This window comes from Haliotis cracherodii, unplaced genomic scaffold, assembly GCF_022045235.1.
Source record: "Haliotis cracherodii isolate W230 unplaced genomic scaffold, xgHalCrac1.p SCAF_22, whole genome shotgun sequence".
NCBI classification, from domain to species: domain Eukaryota; kingdom Metazoa; phylum Mollusca; class Gastropoda; order Lepetellida; family Haliotidae; genus Haliotis; species Haliotis cracherodii.
The window spans coordinates 2,326,199-2,347,500 of NW_027266278.1; the positions used below are offsets into that span (position 1 = coordinate 2,326,199).

General features: G+C 44.1%; 1 protein-coding gene across 18 annotated transcripts in view; it reads left to right on the forward strand.

Moving 5' to 3' along the window:
- The window catches only part of LOC139471385 (basement membrane-specific heparan sulfate proteoglycan core protein-like), a 231,766-nt gene that overhangs the window by 151,098 nt on the left and 59,366 nt on the right, over nt 1–21,302 (forward strand). For all 18 annotated transcript variants that reach the window (XM_071253730.1, XM_071253731.1, XM_071253735.1 and 15 more), the window contains 23 exons: nt 124–254; nt 936–1,077; nt 1,915–2,058; nt 2,361–2,480; nt 4,155–4,286; nt 5,917–6,204; nt 6,816–6,940; nt 7,235–7,408; nt 7,923–8,018; nt 9,314–9,397; nt 9,863–10,008; nt 10,626–10,737; nt 11,364–11,477; nt 12,199–12,326; nt 12,885–13,030; nt 13,771–13,844; nt 14,648–14,788; nt 15,770–15,952; nt 16,707–16,805; nt 19,066–19,152; nt 19,503–19,621; nt 20,062–20,173; nt 21,265–21,302. The exon at nt 21,265–21,302 is cut by the window's right edge and continues 76 nt beyond it. In XM_071253730.1, coding sequence (XP_071109831.1) covers nt 124–254; nt 936–1,077; nt 1,915–2,058; nt 2,361–2,480; nt 4,155–4,286; nt 5,917–6,204; nt 6,816–6,940; nt 7,235–7,408; nt 7,923–8,018; nt 9,314–9,397; nt 9,863–10,008; nt 10,626–10,737; nt 11,364–11,477; nt 12,199–12,326; nt 12,885–13,030; nt 13,771–13,844; nt 14,648–14,788; nt 15,770–15,952; nt 16,707–16,805; nt 19,066–19,152; nt 19,503–19,621; nt 20,062–20,173; nt 21,265–21,302 — 2,935 coding nt within the window. The remainder of the gene's footprint in view (nt 1–123; nt 255–935; nt 1,078–1,914; nt 2,059–2,360; nt 2,481–4,154; nt 4,287–5,916; nt 6,205–6,815; nt 6,941–7,234; nt 7,409–7,922; nt 8,019–9,313; nt 9,398–9,862; nt 10,009–10,625; nt 10,738–11,363; nt 11,478–12,198; nt 12,327–12,884; nt 13,031–13,770; nt 13,845–14,647; nt 14,789–15,769; nt 15,953–16,706; nt 16,806–19,065; nt 19,153–19,502; nt 19,622–20,061; nt 20,174–21,264) is intronic.

Consider the following 21,302-nt stretch of genomic DNA (forward strand, 5'->3'; position numbering starts at 1 on the left):
GAATAGTCCACTAAGTTTCAAAGACATCTCAGAAATCACTTGTAAATGTTCCTTTCGAAATAATGTTCCAAGTTCGTGAAAAATATGAAAGAGCCTGTAATAAGTTGTGTTGATGTCCAACAGAGCAGGAAAGAGTCGACATCTCTGTCGTGCCAGCAACGATGAGAGTCCGGGAAGGCAGAGAAGCCGTGTTTGAGTGTCAAGTGACAGGATCCACTTCGAGTGTTGTGCGCTGGAGTCGGGCTGGTGACAGGGTGAGTCTTAATTCTCAAGTCGTGGGAGGGACAGTTGGTAGCCTAGTGGTTAAAGCATTCGCTCGTCTTGCTTAGGACCCATGGGTACAATGTGTGAAGCTCATTGCTGGTGGCCCCAGCCATGATTTAAGTTGCTAAATGGGGCATAAAACCATACTTACTCACTCACTCAGGGGGTGCTGGGATAGTCTAGTGGTTAAGGCAATCACTCAGCATGCAGAAGGTCTGGGTTTCATTCCTCACAAGGACATGGTGTCCCTGTTGTGACATTGCTGGAAATGTTGCCAAAAGCACCAGTGTTACGTCCCTTAGATGCTCAAGAAACCTATGATTGTGGGTTCGAATCCCGGTTCTAATTTTCTAATATCAAAAGACACGAGGGTGAGATTCTCTATATTGTGTATGAATAATATGAACAGAATGCTATTTCAGTAGGGTGCTTTTTGATGCAGTGTTTGTACAGAGAGGAGACGTGTTGATGCTGCGTTTAGATATCTGTAGGTCTGTGTATCAGATGTGTCTCGGACAGAATCCATGGTCTGTCAGCACCATTCATGTTGTCAGAGACTTCATCAAAGTAGTCCTTGCTCTTCTACACTTGAGCTTTCCTCCCACCCTAAACTACCTCATGTTATATATGTACAATATTGTAGAAACTCATCTGTTGCATCAACTTTTCAGCCTCTGCCTCTCAGTGCGAACCAGTTGAATGGTCGCTTGTCCTTCCGGGGCGTGACTCAGGAAGATGCTGGTGACTACATCTGTACCGCCACAAGCACCTCCGGCAGCTACACCTCAACAGCCAGACTCCAGGTGGACTTCAGTGAGTATACCCTCATCCTGGATCTGAATGGGGGTCTCTTAGACAACTATCCTGGATCTGAATGGGGTGTCTTAGACTACTATCCTGGATCTGAATGGGGTGTCTTAGACTACTATCCTGCATCTGAATGGGGGTCTCTTAGACTACTATCCTGGATCTGAATGGGGGTCTCTTAGACAACTATCCTGGATCTGAATGGGGGTCTCTTAGACAATTACCTGGATCTGAATGGGGGTCTCTTAGACAACTATCCTGGATCTGAATGGGGGTCTCTTAGACTACTATCCTGGATCTGAATGGGAGACTCTTAGACTGCTATCCTGCATCTGAATGGGGGTCTCTTAGACAACTATCCTGGATCTGAATGGGCGTCTCTTAGACTACTATCCTGGATCTGATTGGGGGTCTCTTATACAAAAATATCCTGGATCTGAATGGGAGACTCTTTAGACTACTATCCTGGATCTGAATGGGTGTCTCTAAGACTTCTATCCTGGATCTGAATGGGGGTCTCTTAGTCTACTATCCTGGATCTGAATGGGGCCTCTTAGACTACTATCCTGGATCTGAATGGGGTCTCTTAAACTACTATCCTGGATCTGAACGAGGGTCTCTTAGACTGCTATCCTGGATCTAAATGGGGGTCTCTTTGTCTACTATCCTGGATCCGAATGGGGGTCTTTATGATCGTAACCTTGACCTAGACTTAAGACAGTCGTAGCTGTAAGGTTGTGTTGTACATCAGTACACCTGGAGGTGAATGGATCACTCTTGCTCTGCTATCCTGGAAGTGTTTCATGTGTGTTTCTCATGGACTTTCTTTCGACCTGTTTCTAGTTGGACCTCCAACTCGGCGTCCCGAAATTTCTGGTGCTTGCGGAGTTGATGAGGCTACCTGCGCCAGTGGAGAGTGTATTCCACGCGACTACCTTTGTGATGGAGAAAACGATTGCACGGACAAGTCGGATGAAACCAACTGCAGTAAGTTACTTCCCTTTGACTATGTAATCATTCAAATTTGTGGCGCCACATTATGTATTTTTCTTTAGAAATTTGGTTTGGTGCATGTCAGACCTTTCATTCTGTTCACATCAGTGGAGAGAAAAGACATCATCATTGTTTAATAACTTGGATGAAGAGGGGGAGTTGATGGATTGCATTAAATCAGTTACAGTGTTATGTTCATCCCATTGTTAGACAGGAAACATTGTAATAAGATGTTTGAAGGATATGAAATGGAAAAAAATGTAATGGTTATGAAGAAAATGTATCTTTTTGTCTAGATTTTGCTCTGCCATGTGAACCCAATGAGTTCCGCTGTGCCAATGGCCGCTGTGCGATGAAGATCTGGAGGTGCGATGGTGACAATGACTGCGGTGATGACTCAGATGAGACCAACTGTCGTAAGTAGTCAATATAGGTTCCTGTGGAGATTCGGAGTAGGACTGGTCTCGGGCAAGTTATGTGACTTCATGGACTGGGTGGTCAGGCGAAGTGGTGTGGCTGCTTGTGTGACTTGATACCTTGATATCCTGGGACACTGCTCATTATGCAGTGCGTATGGGCAAACAAGCAAACAAAGCTTCTTTCTTCAATCCCGGAATTGTAGAAGTTTAATTATTTGGTCAAGGGATTATGATTCATGTCATGTGTAACATTGTTATCTGATGAAGAACTCAGTCTTTTATTTGTTTCTTTAACACCGCACTAAGCAATATCCCAGCTTTATGACGGCGGTCTGTGAATGATCTAGTCTGGACCAAACAAACCAGTGATTGATATCATGAGCATCAATCCACACAATAGGGAAAGGACATGCATCAACCAAGTCAGTGAGCCTGACCACCCGATCCTGTTAGTCACCTCTTTCGACAAGCTGAAGTTGGGTTGCTGAAGACCTATTCTTCACGGGAAGAGTACCATTACTAACTGATATCCTGGGAAGGTATTAAAAGCATTTAAAGAATAGAGGGAATCATTTGCTTCAGACATCAGTCATAATCAATAATGTCAGTTGAACTCACAAGTTTTAGGATTAACCCTTTGGTTACATAAAGTGTATGACATAATCGTGACTTTATACACATATTTAAAAGGGCAGAGGATAATAGATGACTTTGTCATCTTGATGCTCATTCTTTCAGTCACTGGTTTGCCTGGGTTTGACTTAATTAATTTATGCTGATAAAGCTGGAATATTTCTGCTTATGCATATTTAACCTGTAGTCTATATATAGATATATTCCCCACTGTGAAGGAGATATGGTAGATACTTCATGTGACAGTGACCTGTCCACATTGTTATACTAAGTTGACCTCTACAAGAGGGGACTTCCTGTCTTTAGCCATGGGACTGTGTGGAGGTTTCTATCACTATGCTCTGCTTCTTGGAATTGTGTTGTGTATGTATTGTAATGATGTCATGCCGTTTCATTTCCGCTGTCATAGTGTTATACGCTCTCTTAGAGGCAAGGATTGCATCATCTTAGTGTGTTATCACTGAGTTTGAACAATAATCCTGCTGTCTTTGATGTGGCTAAAGCACTGACTTGTCCTCCCTGTGACCTGGGTTCACCTTCCAACCAGGAGATGGGAGATCTGGCGCTTGGGTTTTGCGTACTTTTATCATACCTGACGTTCATCTATTCAATAACTTGATTGCCTACCCCGATGTAGCTTGAATATTGCTGGCTGTGGCATAAAACAACATTCACTCACTAATTCACTCAAGCAGTAATGGTGAACTGTGCAGCGTCATCCATATGTCTTATTCGTACTTAGTACTCCAACTTTCGCTCGTCACGCCGAAGACCAGGGATCGATTCTTGACATGGGTACAATGTGTGAAGCCTATTTCTGGTGTCCCTCGTCATGATATTGCTGGAATATTGCTTAAAGCGGCGTAAAACCATACTCACTCACAAGTACTCCAACTTATAAATGCCTCGCAAAGAAGCATGCTCTTGATGTCAATCACTGGATCGTCTGGCCCACAGCTGGACTATTGCTGAGTGCAGCTATAAACAATAAACAAACAAGCAAACACACGGCTCCCTCACTGATTGTTTGTGTTCCAGCTACCAGGGAGCCCGGTGCTGCATGCCGTGCTGATGAGTACAAATGTCTGACAGGAGACCAGTGCATCCCATCCAGCTACCAGTGTGATGGAGAGATTGACTGTCAGGACCGTTCGGATGAGATTGGTTGTGGTAAGTGAAATTCTAATGTTCCTTCTATATGTTCACCTGTGGAAAACTGTAACACATGTTATATTTGGGATAACACTTTCTCAGTGAAGTACAGGTTCTAGTACTTTCTTGGGTTGAGTGAGGCACGAAAAGTCAGCGACCTAACCCGCTCAGCCACCGAGGCTTCCACAAAAACGAAAGTCTCACAACTGGTGGTCTAGATCATGTACTTTGTGAACCCCTCTGACAAGTGTATGTTGGCACAGCTCCCATGGTCGAAACCTATGAACACACAATGCCATTTAGAAAGTGGTCATAATGTAAGTAAAGTACAGATTCTAGTGCTTTTGGGATTCGAACCTACGCCGCCAGAATGAGGCACCTTGTCGTCAGCACACAAGGTCATATTTCAGATAACAGTCTGTGGAACACTGTCATAATGTCTGAAATGTCTGAAGACCATATCACTAAAAGTAGCATCAACTATTCTCAGTTGTAATCCATGTACAACGCTCCATCATGTACTTAGTTCACCTGTGGAACACTGTTCATATGTCTGCCCTACCTAATGACCATATCACTAAAAGTGGCGTCAACAATTCTCAATTGTAATCCATGTACAACGCTCCATCATGTACTTAGTTCACCTGTGGAACACTGTTCATATGTCTGAAATGCCTGTGGAACACTGTTCATATGTCTGAAATGCCTATGGAACACTGTTCGTATGTCTGAAATGCCTGTGGAACACTGTTCGTATGTCTGAAATGCCTGTGGAACACTGTTCATATGTCTGAAATGCCTGTGGAACACTGTTCATATGTCTGAAATGCCTGTGGAACACTGTTCATATGTCTGAAATGCCTGTGGAACACTGTTCGTATGTCTGAAATGCCTGTGGAACACTGTTCATATGTCTGAAATGCTTGTGGAACACTGTTCATATGTCTGAAATGCCTGTGGAACACTGTTCATATGTCTGAAATGCCTGTGGAACACTGTTCGTATGTCTGAAATGCCTGTGGAACACTGTTCATGTGTCTGAAATGCCTGTGGAACACTGTTCATATGTCTGAAATGCCTGTGGAACACTGTTCATATGTCTGAAATGCCTGTGGAACACTGTTCATATGTCTGAAATGCCTATGGAACACTGTTCATATGTCTGAAATGCCTGTGGAACACTGTTCATATGTCTGAAATGCCTATGGAACACTGTTCATATGTCTGAAATGCCTGTGGAACACTGTTCGTATGTCTGAAATGCCTGTGGAACACTGTTCATATGTCTGAAATGCCTGTGGAACACTGTTCGTATGTCTGAAATGCCTGTGGAACACTGTTCATATGTCTGAAATGCCTGTGGAACACTGTTCATATGTCTGAAATGCCTGTGGAACACTGTTCATATGTCTGAAATGCCTGTGGAACACTGTTCGTATGTCTGAAATGCCTGTGGAACACTGTTCATGTGTCTGAAATGCCTGTGGAACACTGTTCATATGTCTGAAATGCCTGTGGAACACTGTCCATGTGTCTGAAATGCCTGTGGAACACTGTTCATGTACCTGAAATGCCTGTGGAACACTGTTCATGTATCTGAAATGCCTGTGGAACACTGTTCATATGTCTGCCCTACTTACCTCCACAGCTGCACCTACCATCGTGAAGCCGCCAGTTCCCAAGGTCGAGGTCGAGGTCGGCGGCTCCTTCTCCATCGTGTGCGAGGCTGTCGGTGTCCCCACTCCACTAATCGTTTGGCGTCTGAACTGGGGCAACATCCCCACGGGTGAGCGTGTTGTTGTCACGTCTGTTGACGGCCGTGGCAGCCTCACTGTGAATCAAGCTATCCCAGAAGACTCTGGGGCCTACACCTGCGAGGCTCTCAACAACAAAGGCTCCATCTTTGCCGTGCCCGATGCTATCATCATTGTCAGGCGTAAGTTATAATTATAATAATTGGCCATTTGTATTGCTCATATTTCCACAAAACTCAGGGGCATGCTCAAAACGCTATTATTACCCCGGTCACCGGATCAGTGTGCCCTCAAAAACTATTCCCAGCTCCCTGGGAAGTATACAACCCAAGCTGCCTGTTAGGCGCAAGAAGGTTAACAGCCATTTTGCCATCTCATCTTACCTGGTACCCATTCACTGCTGGGTGAAGAGAGACACATTTCGAACAAATTCACTTTGCCAAGGAGAAGGCACATGTTGAACTGTTCTTTAAAAATTATAAAATTCTCAAGTGATTGATTTTCATTGGAACAGTATTCAATTACTTGTAATATTATCCAGGTCTGAAAAGGAGAACATTTTATTGTGTCAGTTAAATTTGACCATGTGACTATTTTAAACAAGTCATCCTTCAGGTTTTCGAAAAATTGAAAGTTGGTAACAAAGGTTGTCATGGTTACCAGACTCAAGTGAGGTGATGGTGTTTTGAAGTGGACAAGAATAATCTATAACTTTTTTGTTGTTGAAGAAAGTAACTTAGTGTTCTCCTTATATTAACTGACATGCCTCTCATTGGAGTGTTTGTACCCCCAGGTCAAGCTGGCGTGTGTCAGCCGCCAGACTACAATGTTGGCGCCAGACAGATCGGTGAATGTGTTAAGTGCTTCTGCTTCGGACAGACCAAGACATGTTACAGTTCAAATCTGCAGAAATCTCAGGTGAGACTAGTTTGTCTTGATATTGCTGCAAGATTGCTGTCTGTGCTCTTCAGGAAGGCCTTGTTTTGTTTAGGGAACTACAAGTTCTTAAGGCATCCAAATTGTAATTTTTTTTAGAAAACACAGTCAAGATTTCACCAAACAGAATTATCTCAGATATTCTTGCAAATGATTCTAGACACTGAACAATCTCCAATATAAAAGTCAATACTCGTCAAGGTTGGATTATTTTCATACACCCCACCCCTTCAATCTTCTTGTATTGTACGTTTACATTTTCTGTGTTGTTTTCAGATCACCCTTGGCAACCAGATCCAGATGGTCCGTCGTGGAGATCTCCTGCCTGTGGAGGACGGATTCATCCAGTTCCTGCCAACATCGCGCCAGTTCTCCGTGTCCGACTTCGACCGCGTGTTGCAGCAAGGCAGCTACTACTGGAGTCTGCCCTCCCAGTACCTCGGAAACAGGGTAAGTTTCGACTCTGTGATCGGTCATCAGGTCACTGGAGTCTTCCGTCCCAGTACCTCGGAAACAGTGTAAGTTTCGACTCTGTGATCGGTCATCAGGTCACTGGAGTCTTCCGTCCCAGTACCTCGGAAACAGGGTAAGTTTCGACTCTGTGATCGGTCATCAGGTCACTGGGGTCTTCCCTCCCCGTACCTCGGAAACAGGGTAAGTTTCCGCTCCGTGATCGGTCATCAGGTCACTGGAGTCTTCCGTCCCCGTACCTCGGAAACCAGTACTTCGATTATTTTAAGAACGACATTTTATTATGATGGATCATTACCCTCATGTGTTTCCATATCCTAAATATCATATATAGCTATTTAAAAATATATATCGCACTTACCAAAAGATTTCCAAAATATCATACATTAAGCTCTCAAAAGGATCACATATGAAATTTATGATTCAAAAACAGGCTCAGTCTATAGTCTCTATATATGAACTGTGCGTAATCTCCCTCCCTCGTCTGTTACAGCTGACAAGTTACGGAGGCAAACTGAGCTACTCTGTCTCATACAACATCCGCAGCAACTTCCCACGTCCCACCCAGGACCAGGATGTCATCATCACGGTCAGTGCTGACCTCTGTAGAATGAACCACTGAAGTCTTTATTGGAGCTTTAGAATTGTTTAGTTTATTGACTATCACAAACCATTTCTTTACATTTTGAGGCCTTTAGGAGACATTGAACATGATTGGAACAAACTCATTTGTAGTTATTTTCACATACGTGGAAGTTACGTATGTATGAAAATACAGAATCTTTGGTACCGAACAAGAGTTTACATCAGGGATAAGACTCTGTGGTTTTGGCTGACATAGTAAAACCATGGAAGCAGTGAGTGAGTCGGCCTAAACCCGAAGTTTTACTCGCCATGTCACTGCTGCAGGAAAGTTTTACTTGCCATGTCACTGCTGCAGGAAAGTTTTACTTGCCATGTCACTGCTGCAGGAAAGTTTTACTCGCCATGTCACTGCTGCAGGAAAGTTTTACTCGCCATGTCACTGCTGCAGGAAAGTTTTACTTGCCATGTCACTGCTGCAGGAAAGTTTTACTCGCCATGTCACCGAGGCACGAAAGTTTTACTCTGTCTACCAAAACCGAGGAGGAGTGTTTTATCAGACTTATGAACCATTGAAACAACATTTCTTAATATTTGGACCGCCTCTGTGATCTAGTGGTAGGGGGTCCACCTAGAGAACGGAAAGTCTGAGGTTCGATTCCTGGGCTGCGTCAAACCGATAAACATTAAAAAATGGTAATTGTTGTTGCCCTGCCTGGCGGTCAGCATTTAGGGGCTAAGTGAAGTACTGGTTGGCTCGGAGTCAGTATATTGTGTCTGAGTAGGGTATTCATGTTAAACTGCAGCATGGTATCTCAGTGGGCTAGCACTATAAAATCGGCATTAGTCCGGACTAGTACAAGCAGCCACACACACACACACACACATGAGCATGTACGTCGCTATATGAGTGCAATAATCTTGGATGCGACATTAAACCCCTTTTCCCCTCACCTTTATTAATATTTGTTTAATATAATATCATGTAGAAAAGTGTGTTATGACAGTCTAAAGAAGTGAGTGTAAAATATATCTGGCTAGGGAAACATGGTACCTTCTTATGAACCACCTATCTCAAACAAGTTCTATGGTCCAATGGTTAGTGTACATCTAACTACTGATCAGGAGGTTTTGGGTTCCATTCCCGTCGACCATAATGAAAAAGTTTCAATTGTCATCGGTTTGAAAAAATTGGACGTTTAAAACACTATCGATGCAGAATCCAGCAGTTCCAGTTTTTTATGATTTATGACCTGTATACAACACTACCACTGCAGTGAATGTTTCTGTTTCTGTTGTCAGGGTAACGGAATCACACTGTACCACAGGACAGCTGATACTGCTAATGCAGGTGATCCCTTCAGAGTCGACATTCCATTGGTTGAGGTAAGTGGTAGGATTCTGCAGCAAATGAGGGGCTGGTAGGATTCTGCAGCAGATATTGGGTCCGGTAGAGTTCTACAGTGGATAAGGGGGCTGGTATTGTTGTAGGATTCTGCAGCAAATAAGGGGCTGGTAGGATTCCACAACAGGTTAAGGGCCCATGGGATTCCACAGCAGGTAAAGGGCCCTTAGGATTCCACAGCAGGTAAGGGCCCATAGGATTCCACAGCAGGTAAAGGGCCCATAGGATTCCACAGCAGGTAAAGGGCTGGTAGTCTTTTTAGGCAGATAATGAACTGGTACCGTAATCTAGGTTTGATCCTCAATTAGGGTGCAGTATCTCAAAGTCATATGCCTGTGCCCCAACTTGCAAGGGTGGAATATTGCTAAAAGAAACCTATAATCTCCCTCACTCACTCACTCAACAAGAGCACTTGTTAACCTGATCTGTATCTGTTCTGTTGACAGTCTGCCTGGGACAAGAGCGACGGCCCACGTCGCGGAGACACACCCATCTCGGAGTACGCCAACCGCGAGGATCTCATGATGGTGCTGGAGAATGTTACTCGGATCCTCATCCGAGCCACTTACGATGACCGTCAGTCCACAATCAGGTCAGAGACTTATGATGATTGATTCTCTCTCACTCACTCCGCCATCAGGTCAGAGACTTACGAGGACTTAATATTACTCACCCTTTCATTTAGTAGACACTTACGAGGACTAAATATTACTCACCTTGTCATTAAGTAGAGACTTACAAAGACTTAATGTTACTCACCCTGTCATTAAGTAGAGACTTAAGGTGATTGATTCTATCTCACTCACTATACCTAGAATAGGTCTTCAGCAACCCATGCTTGCCGTAAAAGGCGACTATGCTTGTCGTAAATATTGCTGAGTGCGGCGTAAAAAACCAAACCAACCAACCACTATACCTTCAGGTCAGACACTTATAATGATTGAATACAATTTTGCCCCTCAGCTAAAGGACTTATGACAATCCTTTGTCACTCACCCTGCGATTAGGTTAGGGGGTTGCCATACTGTCCCTGCTGGATAAAGGCCCAATAGTGCTTCATCACACAACCAGCCAGATTCCATACCCGAAGTGGTGAACGTCTACGACCTCCATAAATTGGACTTATTTCCCACAATATGCTCGCCCTATGGTCTGTGTGAAACTTGAACTGCAGTAACAATGACATATGTTGTATTCGTTGTCTTACAGAATCAGCAATGTACTATTGAGCACTGCCGTCTCTCAGGAAACAGGACTTGGACGTGCTGAGCTTGTGGAAGATTGTACCTGCCCAACAGGATACACTGGACTGTCTTGTCAGGTGAGACTCAGGAAGTCCTGGGTCTGATGGGTGTGTGAGGTGTGGTTAGGGTGGGGTGATGGTGTGATAGGGGTGTAAGGTGTTGTTGGGGTGGGCAGGGTAACACAAAGGAGAGACTGGAGGGAGGGTAGTGCTGGGTGTGATAGGGGTGGGGTGGGATGGGGTTTTTTAAGACAAAGGAAAGACTGGAGGGAGGGTAGTGCTGGGTGTGATAGGGGTGTAAGGTGTTGTTGGGGTGGGGTGGGGTGGGGTGGGGTGGGTAAGACAAAGGAGAGACTGGAGGGAGGGTAGTGCTGGGTTTGATGTGGTGTGGGATGGGGTGGGTTTTTTAAGACAAAGGAGAGACTGGAGGGAGGGGTTTGGTTGGCGTGGGGTGTGGTGGGTAAGACAAAGGAGAGACTGGAGGGAGGGTTGTGGTTGGCGTTGGGTGGGGTGGGTTTTTTAAGACAAAGGAAAGACTGGAGGGAGGGTAGTGCTGGGTGTGATAGGGAAAAGGGCTGGGAGAAGAGAATGAGGAATGGAAAAGTTATCTATTTCAGAAGGAAATGAAAAAGATTGGAAAGGTCTGGTTTGTGAAATCATCCTGATGTTCCTTAATGAGTTGATTGAACGTTTATTTTTGTCAGGTGTGTGCCGCTGGGTTCTATCGTGTTAGCCGGGGGCGCTACCTCGGTGAGTGTCTGCCCTGCCAGTGCAACGGCCACTCCAACGACTGTGACCCTATCAGTGGGGAATGCAAGGTGAGTAGAAAACGGATTGTCTCACATTTCGCTGAATCACCAAATTTCATGGTTGGTTCAAAGGATATTTTCCGCCTCCGTGGCCTAGTTGATAGGGAGTCTTCCTAGAGAGAGAAAGGTTGGTGGTTCTATCACCAGACACGTAATATCAAAATATGTTAAATAGAACTTGTTGTTACCTTGCCTTGCGTTCGGCAATATGGGGATAAAACAAGGACTGGTTGGCTTGAAGTCAGTACACTGTATCTGAGTTGGATATCCATGTTAAACTGTGGCGTGGTATCTCAGCACTATCATACAGGCATTAGTCCGGGCTAGTACAAGCAGCCACACGCACATGCATGCGTGTCGCTATATCAGTGCAACAACCTTGAACACAACGTTAAGCCCCTTTTCACCTCACTTATGATGAATGCTTACTTCATAGAGTGCAAGTAAGATCCCATACAATTTAGCATTTAAGAAACAGATTATAACAGTATATTTGGGATAGGACAAACTTACATCGGCTGTAATAGTTGATTATTTGTCGTTAGTTGTATCATCATGTATTTTTTTAGTGAAGTAAAGCTTAGAAAAGCTGCATTTAGTTCCATCTTTTTCAATTTCAAAATGTATCTGTATGTGTATTACAAACATATTGTGCCATCAACTGTATACTATTTCCTTGACAACTTGAAACAAACGTGCTATTATATACTACTTGCTTCACAACTACCAGAACTGCCAACACAACACCGAGGGACCCCTGTGTAACCTGTGCATGGAAGGAACAGTAGGAGAAGCCACACGAGGAACTGCCAATGACTGTGAACCCTGCCCATGTCCTCTTACCATCCCATCCAATCAGTGAGTTATCTACATGTCATGTGACTGGAGAACAGTTCTGACCAATCAGAAAGTAACTTCTTTCAGTGGCATTTAGAAGTTGGAGTGATGAAGCAAGACGAGTTCTTTGGATGAACAACTTCTTTATTACAATTAGTGCGACGTTTCGGTGTAGATCCTAACACCTTTATCAAGCAATTGAACTCGTCTTACTTAATCAGAAAGTAGTCAAAATGCCAAGTATCTTTAGAAACACCCCATCCAATCAGTTAGTCATCTATATGTCATGTGACTGGAGAACAATTATGACCAATCAGAAAGTAGTCAAAATATCATGTTATTTTAAACACCCCATCCAATCAGTAAGTCATCTGTAGTTCATGTGACAATTCTGACCAATCAGATAGGTGTGTTAAGTCAAGTCATGTCATGTCATGTCATGTCATGTCATGTCATGTCATGTCATGTCAAACTATGTTAAGTCATGTCCTTTCAGGTATTGTCATGTTTGTCATGTCATGTCATTTTATGAAAATTGCATCTGTGTCAGGATATAGTTTCAATTCATCCTTCATCTAGGTTCAGCCGTACATGCGTGAGAGACAACGCCGGTATTCGCTGCACTGCCTGCCCACCAGGCTACACCGGCCGTCAGTGTGAGACCTGCGCCCGAGGTTACCGTGGCAACCCCAGCATCCCTGGAAGGTCCTGCAAGCAAGAGAATAGTAAGTCATGTATTCTACACGATAGCTGTGTGTAAACACTATGCAGGGAATATATGATAATGTGGGCTGAAAAAGAGATTTCAAAGTAAGAATGTGCATAGGTTGCTGCAGACCTATATTCTTATCTGGAATGAGAGAGTAATGAGACTGATAACCACCCACGCCTAATATGACTGTGAACCCTGCCCATCTCCATTTACCATCCCATCCAATCAGTGAGTCATCTATGTGTCATGTGACAATTCTGACCAATCAGAAAGTAGTCAAAATGCCCTGTATCTTTCGAAACACCCCATTCAATCAGTGATATATCAGCTTGGGCTGTATACTCCCAAGAAAGCTGAGAATGAAAATTGAGTGCTCACTGATCCATTGCCTGGGGTAATAATGTCGTGCTTTTAGCATGTGTAATATATGGATTCAGTGAGTGAGTGAGTGAGTTGGGTTTAACGCCGCTTTTAACAGTAATACAGTTATATCACGGCGTGTCAGCTTAATGTGGGAGGAGAGCCCGAAGTGATGCAGGTCTCAGACGTTTTCCACTTCGGTTAAACCCACGAGCATGGGTATGGTGCTGACAAACCTAGAAACATAATCAGTGGTAACCGGGATTCGAACCCACAATCATAGGTTTCTGGCGTGCCTAAGGGACACAACTCTGCACAGTGAACATTAGACGACTGGGCCACCCATGCCCCCGGATTCAGAGAATTATGATGATGCACATTATCATGTTTCAGTTGAGACTGGATGTGACCCCAGGGGCAGTCTCTCCACCTCGCCCAACATTGACACCGACCGCTGCAGTTGTCGGGTAAGTGGCAGTACTTTCTACTGAAAACCAATGTTAACGGGCAATACGCTAATTGGTTCATACACTGAACAAAAAAGTTAGGGGTCATGAATATTTTTAGAAGTGAAGACTGAACAAACAATTTTATGAAAATACCCAGTAAAATGTTCAGTATATATTAGGGTTGGGACGGGTAACTTGGGTACTCGGGTCGGGTGGGTCCTGAGTAGGACCCGGGTACCTACCCGGACCTGTGGTTAGTCACTTGATATATTGTTTAATCACAAAAACTCACTATAGCTCAGTGGTTAAACTACATGTTCACATTTCTTTCTGACGATTCACCCATTTCTTTTGACTTGTATATGTTTGAGTAAAGATAAAGCTTCAGTCAATTTCAGTGTATATGCATGATCTGATTGTTTGATACATGTATCTGAATAGTTTTGGCCATGACCTTGCATATTTGTTGAAAAGAAAAGTGCGTTTCACGCTCATCTCCCTGTGTCCATGTAGGACTAACTGAGGACTAGTGAGTGAGTGAGTTGGGTTTAACGCCGCTTTTAACAGTATAACAGTTATATCGCGGCGTGTCAGCTTATTGGTGGAGGAAAGCCCGAAGTGATGCGGTGAAAGCCACGAGCAGGGGTATGGTGTTGACAAACCTAGAAACATAATCGGGGCGAACCGGGATTCGAACCCACAATCATAGGTTTCTGGCGTGCCCAAGGGACGCAACTCTGCACAGCGAATCGCGGCGCCTTAGCTACTGGGCCACTCGTGCCCCAAACTGAGGACTAATGAACTTGTTTGTGTTATTGCAGCCCAATGTGATCGGCAACACTTGCAACCAGTGTAAGCCAGAGACGTACTACTTGTCACAGAACTACCCCTTCGGATGCATCGCCTGCTTCTGTATGGGCGTCACTCAGATGTGCACCAGCACCTCCTGGAACAGAGCTCAGGTGGGTAGCCAGGTTTTAACTGCTGTATACACTCAGTCAAGTATAAGACAGAGCTCAGGTGGGTAGCCAGACTATAACTGCTGTATACACTCAGTCAAGTATAAGACAGAGCTCAGGTGGATAGCCAGGCTATAACTGCAGTATACACTCAGTCAAGTATAAGACAGAGCTGAGGTGGGTAGCCAGGTTATAACTGCTGTATACACTCAGTCAAGTATAAGACAGAGCTCAGGTGGGTATCCAGGTTATAACTGCTGTATACACTCAGTCAAGTATAAGACAGACTCAGGTGGGTAGCCAGGTTTTTATAACTGCTGTATACACTCAGTCAAGTATAAGACAGAGCTCAGGTGGGTAGCCAGGCTATAACTGCTGTATACACTCAGTCAAGTATAAGACAGAGTTGAGGTGGGTATCCAGGCTATAACTGCTGTATACACTCAGTCAAGTATAAGACAGAGCTCAGGTGGGTAGTCAGTCTATAACTGCAGTATACACTCCGTCAAGTATAAGACAGAGCTCAGGTGGGTATCCAGGCTATAACTGCTGTATACACTCAGTCAAGTATAAGACAGAGCTCAGGTGGGTAGTCTGTCTATAACTGCTGTATACACTCCGTCAAGTATAAGACAGAGTTGAGGTGGGTATCCAGGCTATAACTGCTGTATACACTCAGTCAAGTATAAGACAGAGCTCAGGTGGGTAGTCTGTCTATAACTGCTGTATACACTCCGTCAAGTATAAGACAGAGCTCAGGTGGGTAGCCAGGCTATAACTGCTGTATACACTCAATCAGGAATCAGATATTCTAGCCAGTTCATTCGGGCAGGTAACTGCCCTTTAACTGCTATATATACTCAGTCAAGTATCAGATATTCCAGCCATGTTTATAATGTAATGGTAACATTTTATGAAAGTGATGATAGTCCAGTGCACATTTAATAAGTATTTTTAATGACATGTTGTTTGTGTGTCGGCCAGATTGGAGTGTCCTTCACTCAGGATCGTATGGGCGTCAGCCTAACAGACATGATGAGGAAGGAGAAGATCGAACAGGGATTCACCGTCAACCGCAACTCTCGTGAGCTGACATACCGTGGATTCAACAACCTCAGGGAGAACATCTACTACTGGAGCCTACCTCAGCGTTTCCTTGGTGACAAGGTAAGGGAGGGAACTGCTGTGGTTAGCTCATCAGGTCAATGTGAAACCACGGTATCACAATGCTGATAGTTAGTCTCCAGGGGAATAGGTTTAATATCTGTTATTTCAAATGTGAGATATTTCAACCTATTTGGTTGTATTAATGAGTTCAGAAAATTTCTGGATTTTCGAGTGTTTTCGAGAAAGGTGAAACCTGTGAAACAGACTATGCTTTTTAAAGTATTTTGAATCAGTCATACAGCCGTAACAGTTGTTTTGTGTCAAGCTTTAGGAGTTGCGTGATTAGAAAACATATTCCGCTAACAACATAACATAACAATATATTTCATTTTTCATTTTTCCTATTACAACATGTTTGTATCATTTTGTATCGTGTAGTTGTCCCATTTTCGATCACGACGGGACTTGACTATAAAGAGTCAAGTCATTTATCCAACTTATACCATGTCGTATTAATGTATTATTTCTCTAAGATTTAGCATAATGTCAGCTTGGCTAGCAAGTTCCTGGCTCAGAATCAACTGCAACAACGATAGATGACATCATCACAATTGTTTTGTTTATGAAAAAGACTCAATCCTTGTCATATTGAGATGTGCCTACAGTCAACTTTTTGTACAAAATGCAAGCACAAAAGTTTTATGAACCTTATTGTCCACTTTTGAAAAAAGAAAAATGCCCAATATTCTCCGTGTGTATTTGTGAATCCTGAAACCGTTGCCAGTATGTTTCATGAATGTATTCCTCCACTCAGGTGACTGCCTACGGAGGATACCTGCGCTTCACCCTGAGATACCGCCCGGGTCAGGACAGCACCCCCATTTCTCTGGAGGAGCCCATTGTCGAGATCTCTGTGAGTTGTTTCACGTTTTGGAGACCTTGGTTAGAATAGGTTGCCTGTTGTTAGAAGTGAGGGACTAAGGTTTGAATAGGTCCCCTAGGTACTGAGGTGAGGGGCAAGGGTTGGAATAGGTACTGAGGTGAGGGGCAAGGGTTAGAATAGGTACCGAGGTGAGGGGCAAGGGTTGGAATAGGTACTGAGGTGAGGGGCAAGGGTTGGAATAGGTACTGAGGTGAGGGGCAAGGGTTAGAATAGGTACCGAGGTGAGGGGCAAGGGTTAGAATAGGTACTGAGGTGAGGGGCAAGGGTTGGAATAGGTACTGAGGTGAGGGGCAAGGGTTGGAATAGGTACTGAGGTGAGGGGCAAAGGTTGGAATAGGTACTGAGGTGAGGGGCAAGGGTTAGAATAGGTACTGAGGTGAGGGGCAAGGGTTGGAATAGGTACCGAGGTGAGGGGCAAAGGTTGGAATAGGTACTGAGGTGAGGGGCAAGGGTTAGAATAGGTACTGAGGTGAGGGGCAAGGGTTGGAATAGGTCCCCTAGATACTGAGGTGAGGGGCAAGGGTTAGAATAGGTACTGAGGTGAGGGGCAAAGGTTGGAATAGGTACCGAGGTGAGGGGCAAAGGTTGGAATAGGTACTGAGGTGAGGGGCAAGGGTTAGAATAGGTACTGAGGTGAGGGGCAAAGGTTGGAATAGGTACTGAGGTGAGGGGCAAAGGTTGGAATAGGTACCGAGGTGTGGGGCAAGGGTTAGAATAGATACTGAGGTGAGGGGCAAAGGTTGGAATAGGTACTGAGGTGAGGGGCAAGGGTTGGAATCGGTACTGAGGTGAGGGGCAAGGGTTAGAATAGGTACTGAGGTGAGGGGCAAGGGTTAGAATAGGTACTGAGGTGAGGGGCAAGGATTAGAATAGGTACTGAGGTGAGGGGCAAGGATTAGAATAGGTACTGAGGTGAGGGGCAAGGGTTAGAATAGGTACTGAGGTGAGGGGCAAGGGTTAGAATAGGTACTGAGGTGAGGGGCAAGGGTTAGAATAGGTACTGTGGTGAGGGGCAAGGGTTAGAATAGGTCCCCTAGGTACTGAGTCGAGGGGCAAGGGTTAGAATAGGTACTGAGGTGAGGGGCAAGGGTTAGAATAGGTACTGAGGTGTGGGGCAAGGGTTGGAATAGGTACTGAGGTGAGGGGCAAGGGTTAGAATAGGTACTGAGGTGTGGGGCAAGGGTTAGAATAGGTACTGAGTCGAGGGGCAAGGGTTAGAATAGGTACTGAGGTGTGGGGCAAGGGTTAGAATAGGTACTGAGGTGAGGGGCAAGGGTTGGAATAGGTACTGAGGTGAGGGGCAAGGGTTAGAATAGGTACTGAGGTGTGGGGCAAGGGTTGGAATAGGTACTGAGGTGAGGGGCAAGGGTTAGAATAGGTACTGAGGTGTGGGGCAAGGGTTAGAATAGGTACTGAGGTGAGGGGCAAGGATTAGAATAGGTACTGAGGTGAGGGGCAAGGATTAGAATAGGTACTGAGGTGAGGGGCAAGGGTTAGAATAGGTCCCCTAGGTACTGAGGTGAGGGGCAAGGGTTAGAATAGGTACTGAGGTGAGGGGCAAGGATTAGAATAGGTACTGAGGTGAGGGGCAAGGATTAGAATAGGTACTGAGGTGAGGGGCAAGGGTTAGAATAGGTACTGAGGTGAGGGGCAAGGGTTAGAATAGGTACCGAGGTGAGGGGCAAGGGTTAGAATAGGTACTGAGGTGAGGGGCAAGGGTTAGAATAGGTACTGAGGTGAGGGGCAAGGGGCACCGATCAGAAATAATTAAGATGTTAAGAGTTAAGAACAACAACTGCTATCAATATTAATAATAATTAAAACCTGTTGAAAAATTATCTTAAAAACTGCTTTACATTTTGAGGAAATTAAGAAACATTTATTTGAAACTGGAATATATTTGTGATATTTATTTGACCTACTGACCTGAATTGGCTTCTCAAAAATCTATAAATCCAAGAGAGAAAAAATGTCTGGCCTAAATTGCATCAAGTGGTCAGGCACTGTGACTTGGTTGATTGCGTGTATCAACTGCTGGGTTGTGTGGCCCAGATTGATGTGATATGATCAAATTTGGTCAGCGTGGAATGTTCAGAAACATTTTAGTGGCCAAAGGGAGTCAACTGTCTAAGGTGCCGCAATTTGCTTGGAAGAGTTGTGTCCCTTTGGCGTGCCAGAATCCCAACTCACTCATTGATTAATAAATAATGCTGCTGTGCCATGTTTCCAGGGAAATGACATCACGCTGGTGTATCGTGCTGACCGGGAACAGTTCCAGGCTAACTCTAGACAGTCCTTCCAGATTCCCATGTATGAGGTATGAACTTACACCCTGTATTGGTGCAGTGTCGCAGTCCTTAACATTCCCATATATGAGCAGGGATTCATCGAGAACTGCTCAGGGGCCAATTTTTCTGTAGCAAATTCCTCTGAAATTCTGAAAATTTGAACATTAAAAAAATCCAATTTGAATATCAAGATTTTAAATCAGTTTGCCTGTCAAGGTCACCTAGTTTGAATCCTAGATAAATCCTCGTATGAGGTACACACAAACCTCATGTACCCAATCTCAGATCCACTACTGCCTTTCATTGATCGCATCCATTGTTGTGAAGAAGGCAAGAGCCGTCTGTGACAGTTGCGTTACTGATCGCTTCTCTATTTCAGCAACAATGGTACCGTCTGGATGGTGAACAAGCCATGAGAGAGTTCTTGTTGATGGCCCTTGCCGACCTTGACTACATCCTCATCCGAGGAACATACTCCGAATCCACTGACGAAGCTGCGTATGTACTATTGGATTATATAGCTCTTTGTTTTATTTACTTCAAAGAGGTCCTGAATTTTTTTGTTCTAATTTAATACAAACCTTCTAACAAGTTGAGAAAATGTTTTATTCAAATTAAGTGCAGCATTTCAATATTTCTTCTCAAAATGAGTAATTTATTATTATAAAAAGTGGTGGCTATGTTTAGTTTATAAGAAAATAGAAACTTCTGTTTTTGGCAGGGGGCGGTCGGGTAGCCTAGTGGTTAAAGCGTTCGCTCGTCACGCCGAAGATCCGGGTTCGATTCCCGACATGGGTACAATGTGTGAACCCTATTTCTGGTGCCCCCCGCCGTGATATTGCTGGAATATTGCTAAAAGTGGCATAAAACCATATTCACTCACTCACGCTGTTTTGGGCAGAAAGTTACTGTCCTGTCTTGGTGTTTGTTTGTTTCAGAATAAGTGACATCTCTCTGGACATCGCAGAGAGCCGGCAGACACGACAGGACCGGGCGTACGCTGTGGAGCAGTGCAGCTGTCCTCGTGGCTACAAAGGCTTGTCCTGTGAGGTACGGTCGTTTACTGCGCTACCTCTGAGTTATTCCCTGCCACAGAGTATCAAAGAAAACCCCCCAGATACAACATGATTTTATTGAACCGTTCACAACGGGAGGGATGTGTCCTCTGCTGATGTCTTTCCTTCCAGAACGCGTTGTGCACAGGTATACTGGACAAAATAAGTTAAGGATCATGAATATTTGCGGTATTTTTATGACATTGTGTGCTCAGTCTTCACTACAAGAACACATCCCCCAAATATTCATGACCCCTAACATTGTTGTTCAGTATGTATACTTTAGTACTGATTTTGAAGGTTTCTGCTGTCAAATTATATACTGACTCATATCATGGATGCCATGGATGTAAGCATATTCAGTATCAGTGTGAGGCTCTGAGTTTTGCATCTTATGATGTTGAATTTTGCATCCGCAAATTTTGAATTTAGCATCTGCAGGTGTTGAATTTTGCATCTGTGAATGTTGTATTTTGCATCCATGAATGTTGAATTTTGCATCCGCAGGTGTTGATTTTTGCATCTGCGGGTGTTGAATTTTGCATCTGTAAATGTTGAATTTTGCATCCGCGAATGTTGAATTTTGCATCTGCAGGTGTTGAATTTAGCATCAGCAGGTGTTGAATTTTGCATCTGCAGGTTTTGAATTTTTCATCTGCTGGTGTTGAATTTTGCATCTGTGAATGTTGAATTTTGATTTTGCGAAAGTTGAATTTTGCATCTGCAGGTGTTGAATTTTGCATCTGTAAATGTTGAATTTTGCATCCGCGAATGTTGAATTTTGCATTTGCAGGTGTTGAATTTAGCATCAGCAGGTGTTGAATTTTGCATCTGCAGGTTTTGAATTTTTCATCTGCTGGTGTTGAATTTTGCATCTGTGAATGTTGAATTTTGATTTTGCGAAAGTTGAATTTTGCATCTGCAGGTGTTGAATTTTGCATTTGTGAATGCAGAATTTTGCATGTGCGGGTGTTGAAATTTACATTTAGAGGTGTTATTTTTATGTTAAAGAACATTCCCAATCTCATCTGTCTTTTTCATATCATACAAGATTGACATGCAGACATGTCCCCCTGTTTGTTTCAGGACTGTGACACCGGCTACACCAGGTCCGGAGGCGGCCT